This window comes from Columba livia, unplaced genomic scaffold, assembly GCF_036013475.1.
Source record: "Columba livia isolate bColLiv1 breed racing homer unplaced genomic scaffold, bColLiv1.pat.W.v2 Scaffold_95, whole genome shotgun sequence".
Taxonomy (NCBI): domain Eukaryota; kingdom Metazoa; phylum Chordata; class Aves; order Columbiformes; family Columbidae; genus Columba; species Columba livia.
Window position 1 is genome coordinate 126,062 of NW_027043818.1, and position 8,098 is coordinate 134,159.

General features: G+C 55.4%; 1 protein-coding gene across 2 annotated transcripts; it reads left to right on the top strand.

The window, feature by feature from the left end:
- The first annotated feature begins 411 nt into the window (after positions 1–411).
- LOC135578173 (maestro heat-like repeat-containing protein family member 2B) lies at positions 412–2,822 on the top strand. Of its 2 annotated transcripts, XM_065048532.1 has the most exons (6): positions 412–681; positions 889–1,008; positions 1,209–1,319; positions 1,711–1,872; positions 2,099–2,221; positions 2,519–2,822. In XM_065048532.1, exons 3-6 carry the CDS (start codon positions 1,212–1,214, stop codon positions 2,588–2,590), a joined length of 465 nt encoding a protein of 154 aa, XP_064904604.1. In that variant the 5' UTR covers positions 412–681; positions 889–1,008; positions 1,209–1,211; the 3' UTR covers positions 2,591–2,822. The 2 variants fall into 2 exon arrangements, with proteins under 2 accessions (XP_064904604.1, XP_064904603.1); XM_065048531.1 differs by having other exon boundaries at positions 412–1,008.
- Positions 2,823–8,098: the final 5,276 nt, after the last annotated feature.

Consider the following 8,098-nt stretch of genomic DNA (forward strand, 5'->3'; position numbering starts at 1 on the left):
ACCTGGCAGGTAAAGTGTGGGTGGGAGGAGAGGCTGGAGAGGAGGGAGGGGCAGCTTCCCAGCAGTCACACAGTGGGGATCAGCCATGGTCAGTGCGACCTTCCCCACCATGAATGCAGTGGCTCTGACAAACACCCCTGGGTTCCCTCCTGTGTCTGTGGCCTTGCAAGGGCTTTGGCACAGGCGCTTGTGGGCCCTTTCCAGCCTGATGGCCTGGGATTTCTGGGAGGTCTGACCGCAGAGGAGACCACCGGGCTCTTCTTTGGTGTGAGCTTGAGCAGCAGCAGAGCTTTTGCTTCCTCTTGCTTTCTAGGAAGAGCCGAGAGCTTCCTGGACTCTGCAGAGTGGGAGCAGCATGTGCTTAAGGTACAGCATGCTAGGGGTGTCACAAACGGACGGGGAGAAGAGGGAGCAGACAGAGTTGTGGAGAGCTGGTGAAAAGAGGGCTGGGCTTGGCAGGGGAGACACTGCCATTCCAGCAGCTCTCCCCAGCAGCATCCCAGGACACAGGGGTGTGGGAAGGGCCCTGGCCAAGGGCAGGGGGACACCCGCTTCCTCTCCTCTTCCCCCCAGTTCTTGTGAGCATCCCTGAAGCTCATTGAGGATGAGACCTGGAGCGTGGGCCTGAGCCAGCAGCTGAGCCGGCAGCTGGGCAGCTCTGCCCCCGGCTCCTGGCAGAAGGTTTGTCTCCTGCCCCACACCGGGACTCTGCCCACGCAGGCAGTTTTCACTGCTTCACCCCCAAACTGCGCTTCCCCCCGTGCTGCCCCGGCCTGGCACTGCGGGCAGTCCCGCCTGCTCCTGGGGGAGTCGGGTCAGTCTGGGGCCAGCCCTCTCCTGACAGGTCGGGCTGTGACCGCATCTCGGGCTCAGCCTCTTCTCGTTCAGCTTTTCCTCTACAAGGCTCTCGGGACAGCGCTGGCAGGTTGTCGGGACCTCAGCCACGTCCAAGGGCAGGTGCTGAGGTTCCTCCAGGACACAGACTCTGCGGAGCTCTCTGAGACCCAGGTGAGGTGATGCTCATGTCCTGAGCATCCTCTGCCTGTTGCTGGGGCAGAGGGAGAGCTGCTCCTGGCCCTGCTCCAGACCTCCCTGATGTGCCCATCGCTGCTGTTTCCCCCTTATTGCAGCGTCCTGCCTGGCCGTTGTCACTGGCCGTGGCTGAGTGCTCGGGCTGGAGCCCACTCCCCATTTCCCTGTGGTTGCAGGGGATGATTTCTGTGGTGTCCCATGCTGCTGAGACCCACTTCAACCTGGTCTTGGACACAGTGACCGCTTTTACCAGAGACAGGTTTTATGAGACTTCCACGGGCTGGAAGGTAAAGGATCCAGGGTTTCACTCTTTGGCTTTCCTTTTTTTGACCTTATTTCCACTTCTACACCTGCTGTAGCCAAACTGTGGCAGCTGTGTTTATATCAGCCCTCTTGTAAGAGCTGCCCAAGACCTGTGTTTCAGAGGGGATGTCCCGGCATTGGGGCCCCTGAGCTGTGTTGGGAAGGACAGCGGTAAATCCGCCAGCAGTGTGTGCGATGCTGGCTGCTCCCTGCTCCCCATCCCGTGCCAGAGCCCCGGCTGCAGGACGGGAAGAGCTCCCGGCCCCGGAGCTCGCAGCTCGAGGAGCTGCCGGGAGGTGCCCAGGGAAGGAAGGAGCTGGTGAGGGTGCAGGGCAGGACCGGGGCTGACGTCTGGGGGCATCTCTGTTGTCACAGGCACAGCTGCCGCAGGGCACAGAGAGACCTCAGGCCACTCGTGCTGCTCTGATGTGCGTGTACAGCGGCATCGCTCTGCGTGCCCCCAGGGAGCAGCTGCTCGCCCGTGTGGATAGGGAGATCATGGGCACCATCCTGCAGCTCTCCAGAGTCACACAGAGGGTAGGAGCACGAGCCGTGCAGGGACAGGGACACCTGGGTGCCCTCATTCCAGCCCCTTGGGGCCGGGGTGTACCAAGATGGACAAACTCTTTCTAAAGATCCCTCAAGGAAGGGTTTGTCCTCAACATCCAGATGCAAACCCCTGTGTGTCCCCCTGCTGATACTCTTCTTCCACCTCTCAGCCCTGCAGAGAGTTCAAGGGGTGCTTTGCTCTCTTTGCCCTCAGGAGATGCAGCTCAAGCTCGCCCTGGTGCAGAGTGTCACTGAGGTCAGCTCTGCCATCCAGACTGTGGGTGATGCTGGCAGCTTTGAGCTGTCCTCGAAGCAGGAGGTGACACAGACCCTGCTGGTGAGTGCCTGCAGCAGGGACAGTCACACGGGGGAGCTTTGGGCTGCACTTTCCCCAGATGGGCGATGGTCTCTGGGCTTCACGCGAGCTCCTGGAGCTGTGTCCTGAGCTGGGGGACCCTGGGGTGCAGGGTGGCTGTGGAGCAAGGTCCCTCCCTCGGTGCCTTTGGGGACCCGTGGGGTGACGGGGCAGTGTCTGCCCAGGCCTGGCAGCAGAGCCGGTCCCGGGGGAGGCAGGAGGGCCGTCCCGTGTCCATGTCTACTGACAACTCTGCGCCTGTGTCTCTGTGACTTGCAGGACTGGATCAAGGAGGAGCCTGCGGACTCCCTGGTGTATGGAGTGTTTCAGGCCCTGGAGGAGTTGAGGTGAGGGCTGTTCCCGACTCTGGGGACTCCCCGTGTGCCCCATCCCAGCTGGCCAGGGCAGCCCCAGTGGTGTTGAGCTGCTGGGGCTGTGGAGTGGGAGGCTGCTCCCCACTTTGGGTGTCTCCTGAGCCCCAGGGGTTCCTTACCCTGGGCTGGGGGTTTGCTGCTGCCCGGGGGGAGGCAGGAGCTGCTGGAGCTGAGGGCAGCGCTTGCTGGCAGGGGCTGGGGCTGGTGGGTTTGGGGCCCTTGATTAGGAGGAACCCAGGCATGGTTTGAGCCACTCTGGAGAGGGCTGGTAAATCCCCTTTCTCTTTTCTCTTCCTTTTTCCCCTGGCCAGCAAGCTGAGGCCAGCGCTGAGCAGGGAGGAGAACCGCAGCCTGCTGGCAGTGTGCTGCCAGGCTGTCCTGTCCTCTCCTTGCCAGGAGGGGATGAAGAGGGGCAGGACGGTGCGGGCAGCTCTGAACATGCAGGTACCATGGGGCAGTGCCTGCCACCCCGGGTCAGGATCCCCTCGGTGTGCCCTGGCAGCCCCCGTGACGCAGAACCTCAGCTCTCCTCTCCTGCTTCCAGCTTCTGCACAGGAGAAATGTTGAAGATCTGGGCCACCTCATCGAGACTCTCCTGGCGGCAGAGGAGCCCTCGGCTGGCTTTGATGATGTGTTCCTTGTGAGTAGCCATGGGGAAAGCGTTGCAGGGGCAGGGAATCAAGGATTTAGCGGGTGGCAGTAGGTGGACACCCCTTTCCTACGGGAACGTAGGGCTGTGGCCCCTAGCCCTGAGGCCGTGTGTCCAGTCAGGGGCTGAGCTGGGGCACAGCAGCGCCGGCCACTGCGGCCTCAGGCCGGGCAGAGAAGTGGTCGCAGGCCGAGGAGAAGCCGAGAGCCGGCCATGGGCTGGGTGACAGCAGCCCGGGGAAGGCTGGAGCGGGGACACGCTGGCAGGGAAGCAGCACCTGGCCCAGGGCAGGGTTGGCTGGAGAGAGTGAGGCAGCGGAGGCTGCAGGGCCAGGGCGCTGTGGGGCTGGGGGCCGTGCCCGGAAGGGGCCAGAGAAGGACGGAGAGGAATCTCCAGGAGAGGAAGATCCCTGTTGTGAGAGAAATGCACCCTGCCCCAGGTCCTGCAGCACTGGCTGGGCTCCGACAGAGACTGGGAGCGGGAGAGAGCCCTGCGGATTTGTGCCCGTGTGCTGAGGGCTTGCAAGGAGCGAGCTGAGCTCACGGTGAGTAGGGACCCCCACACACCCTGGTGTCCCCCCGCACCGTTCCTGGCCCCGCAAGGCAGCCCTGCCCGGCTGGGTGCTGGGTCTGGGTTCCTGGGCAGCTCCTGCCGGCCCCTCTGCCCGGCTGCTGCTCAGGGAGCGGGACGGGCGACCAAGGCGAGCGGGTGCTGGGGCACCTGTGACCCTTGTCCTGCTGCTCTCCCTGCAGAGAGGACGCCCTTGCCGGCAGCTGGGCTCCCTGGTGGCACTGCTGGTCTCTGACCAGTGACTGCCTGGACTCGTCCCGCCACAGGGCATGGCTCTGCATCAGCTACCTGGACCAAATGCAAGGTGAGGAGAGCAGGCAGTTGTGTAATGAGTAAAATTGTCTTCTTTAAATAGTTTTGTGAAACCCTAAACCCCCTCAGCATTACTGCATTTAAAGAAATTGCAAACTAGACAAGAGCAGCCATCTGATAACCTTTTATTTTTAACAGTGTCAAGATATTCCGGCTGGGCACCGAGCAGCTCCACTGGCTCAGCGTAGCAGCCGTACCCACAGCATCGGTACCCACAGCATCGGTACCCGAACGCCTGGCGGAGCAGATACGAGTAGTAACAAGAGCAGCCGCTTCCAGTCAGTATCTCCAGCCTCATTTCTTACCATCTCTAATGAAGGCAGTGAAGAACGTCCATGCCCATTTCCAGGCCAGAGCCATGGCATGGAATTGCAGCCCTCTTCTGCTCCTGACAAGAACAAGGTGAATTGCATTTCAAAAAGTGGCTCTGCTTTCTTGTCAGCATCCTCAAGTCACTTATCCACACACAGGATCTCACACTTACGGGCACTACACAGAGCCCGACTGTCTCCTCCAGCCCGACACCAGTTTGTTCCAACCCATTGGTTCCAACCCATTGTGTTTGGTGTGTATTAAAACAGAAACGTTTGTGCTTGGAAAAGGTAACAGAAGGTCCGGCTTTCCTAACCGAGGACCATGAGAAGCACTGTGGAAACATTGGTTTTCTAAACCTGGATATCGAGGAAAACAAAATGACCAGTTATTGCAAGATGTTGATACGGAGGCTGCACTCCAAGGGAACTGCCCCAGTCTCTGAATGCTCCTGAATTCCGCAGCCCTGCGGCTGCACTGGTGTGAGCTCTGCTGGGAGCTGAGGTGTGTTTGGGAATCCCCCCGGCAGCAAGGAACAACAATACATTTGCTCTTTGTGTCGCACCTGTGGCCTCTGGTTGTTCTGCCGCCCGCCTGCGTCGGCTCACACAGCGTCAGCAACGGAGACATCCCAGCAGCAGCTTTGAAAGTCCCATTTCAGGTTACAGTGTGGTACAGATGTGCTGTCTGATCCTATGGTGTTAATATTTGATACGTTCTTGGTAAAATCTCTTTATCTTCTAAATGGAGTTTCAGATGTGGGAGGGGGAGGTTCCCCCTCACCTCTGTGTGTTACAGTGGGGACATCAGCCTGTGCTGGGGAACGTTCAGAACCAGAGTGGAGCTGTGGCTGAGCCCTCAGTCGCTCCTCATGGTGTGTTTTGTTCCCGTGGCAGCGGCGCTGAGATGCCGGGCGGTATTACCAGGCAGTATCACTGGGCAGTGTGGCCAGGCAGTGTCACTGGGTGGTGTTGCCGGGCGGTGGGGCCGAGCCCTCGGGAACAGTGCCCCCTCACCCGGGAAGCAGCCCCTGAGCCCCCAGTTGTCAGAATTGATGTAAATGGTATGGACATGACTCGCTTTCTAGGGGGGGAAATCGACACCCGTTCTCTTATCTTCTGAGAACATGGTCATGCCCAGGTATGTGCTTCATTCCAAAGATGCTTCGGTTCGGTTTTGTTGAGACAGCTTGGTTGGCGAGCTCAGCCTTATGGTTTGTGACCGTAGGAAAGGAAGGAAGGTGGAAGAAGGATATTCCTTTTGGTTTTGTTGTTCTGGCCATCCACTTGGGTTTCTGTCGGATCAGAGGAGAAGGTCCAACGCCAGCTCCAGGAGTCTGGGTACACGTGGGCAGTTGGCTGCAGGCCCTGGGGTTCAGGACAGCAGCAGTGCCTGGACCCGCACCCGCTGTCTCCCGCCCTTTGCGCTGAGCGGGAGTTTGTGCCGCTGGCGTTTCCAGGGCTGTGTCTGGGGCTGGAGCCCGTGCGGTTCAGAACCAGGCGGCCGGGGCGATGCCGCTGGGAAGTGAGGAACCGCCAAACTGCAGCTGACCCTGAAGAGCTGTGGCCTAGTGGAGCTGGGCTCTGGGTTGGAGGGGTTTTAATGCACGTGTATTGAATTCCAGAGGAAAACTTCATCTAGTCGGTTAATTGAAACAGCTTTAGTGGCGTATGTTACGTGCTAACACACAAAGCAGCGTTGCGGTCTCTGAAACATGCATAGAAGGACGTATATTTAAGACAATTCTAGACGTAAACAAGCATTATGGTTCTTATTGGGATCTTTTGGCATCTAAACTCTTAAATGGGGAAAACATCTGTGAAGCTCCTGCTAGAACAGCTGCAGAGTGGTGAAGAATGAATGTGGGACAAATCACGTTTGGATGCTTCACTCCTGCCACTTTCAGTCAATAAAGGAGCCAAATAACATGCTTGTGATTTATAAACATTATTTTAATGTTCATGGCTTTTACATGTTACACATCCCAGGGTCTCAACTGCTGCAGTTCATATAACGTACGGTGAACAGGGAGGCGCTGAGTGTCCCAAAGCACGCCTCAAATCTGTAGGATACTCTTACCTGGAAACCTCATTGGACATTTACTCTTTGGTTTCTGAGTGTGTTCAACTAGGTAGTAGTTTATTTTTAATGCATCGTATTAAATTGATTTTAAACCACTTTTTTCTAATCTGTAAAATATGCAATGTGACTCAATATGTTTGAATTGAAATGATTTGTCAGGTGACACGTAGTGGAAATAATCTTTATTATGACAGTGATGTTTTTCTCAAGTATTTTGCCAAGAAAAGTGAATTTCTCAGATTAAATGGGTAGAAGTCAGCCAATACCTTTTTCAAAGAATGTGAGTTTGTCTCCACCTCTGTGACTAGTTGGAAGTATTTGAGTATACATAATGTATACATTAAAAACAATTAAAGGCATCGCTGATGTTATACTTGTTGTGTGTGGATATTTTTTCCTGTTGCTTCATAGTGGTCCAGGCAAACTCAACAAAACACACCAGCAGAGTGTGAGTCAGTGCACCTGAAGCTGGATCATGTAGCCTTGATCTTTATCACAAGAGACGTGTGATTCAATCAAACTCAACGAATATTGCTGAACTGATATATGTCCACCTGTAAAATAATCACTGCATGCTCAGGTTCAGTCTGTATAGTTATGACAACATCGTTTAGATAGCAGCAACTTTTAACCTGTTTTTTTCCCTGCTAAATAATTTGTGAAGATAGAATGAAAGGAAAAGATGAGCATATTCCATTCAAAAGAAAGAAGTCTTTGAACACTCTGAGTTTACAGTTCTGTTCCGAAAGGGCACAAGTTAATACAGGTGGATCAACATTATGTAAATGCCATAGAACAAAATGTGGCTACTGTTGTTTATCTGCTACGATTTCTGTAGCATTTTTAGACAATTTTAGAAGCAGACTCTTCTAAGGAATCCAGGATCTTGTGCTTCCCTGCATGTTGCTGATTCTGCACATTGTCTTCGATTAATGCTGACCTGGGGGATTTATCTGCAGTACAACACGGTGTAGATATTAATCGGGTCTGGAAGCCATCTCAGGAGATGGATTAGCTCATCATTACATCAAAAATAGAAGGAATGCTACTTCCTTGTTCCCTGTGCTTATGTAATAAGGCACATATGTGTAGTAACAGAGTTCGTGCCCCCCGTACTTCATGTGCTTCTAGCAGTGTAAAAATAAGTTATTAAAATTAAACTGCCTTTCAGGTTTCCTGTTTTAATCACTTTCCCAGTTCCACTCTTTGTGTTTTTCTTTGTCACTGGAGCCCAACCCCGCTCACTGTCCCGCGACTGGGGACTCCGGACAAGGGGACACAGACGCGGGGGCGGCTGCACAGTGGAGCTCAGCGGACTTGAGAACCGCTCAGCTGGGTGAGGATCAGACACGTATAGAGCAACTTTGCTTTTTAAATGATGAGGGTTATGTGCTTTGGTTTGGAAGACGTCAGATTTGGAACGTTAAGGAAGCTGTAACTCCCTTGGTGTTTCCTTCTCCCCGCAGTCGCATTTCTGGTTCTGTCTGTCGAGTTGTGCTCCTCTCCCGCACCAGGTGCTGATCGTGGGGCTCAGGGTGAGGGGGGCAGGGAGGGCGGAGG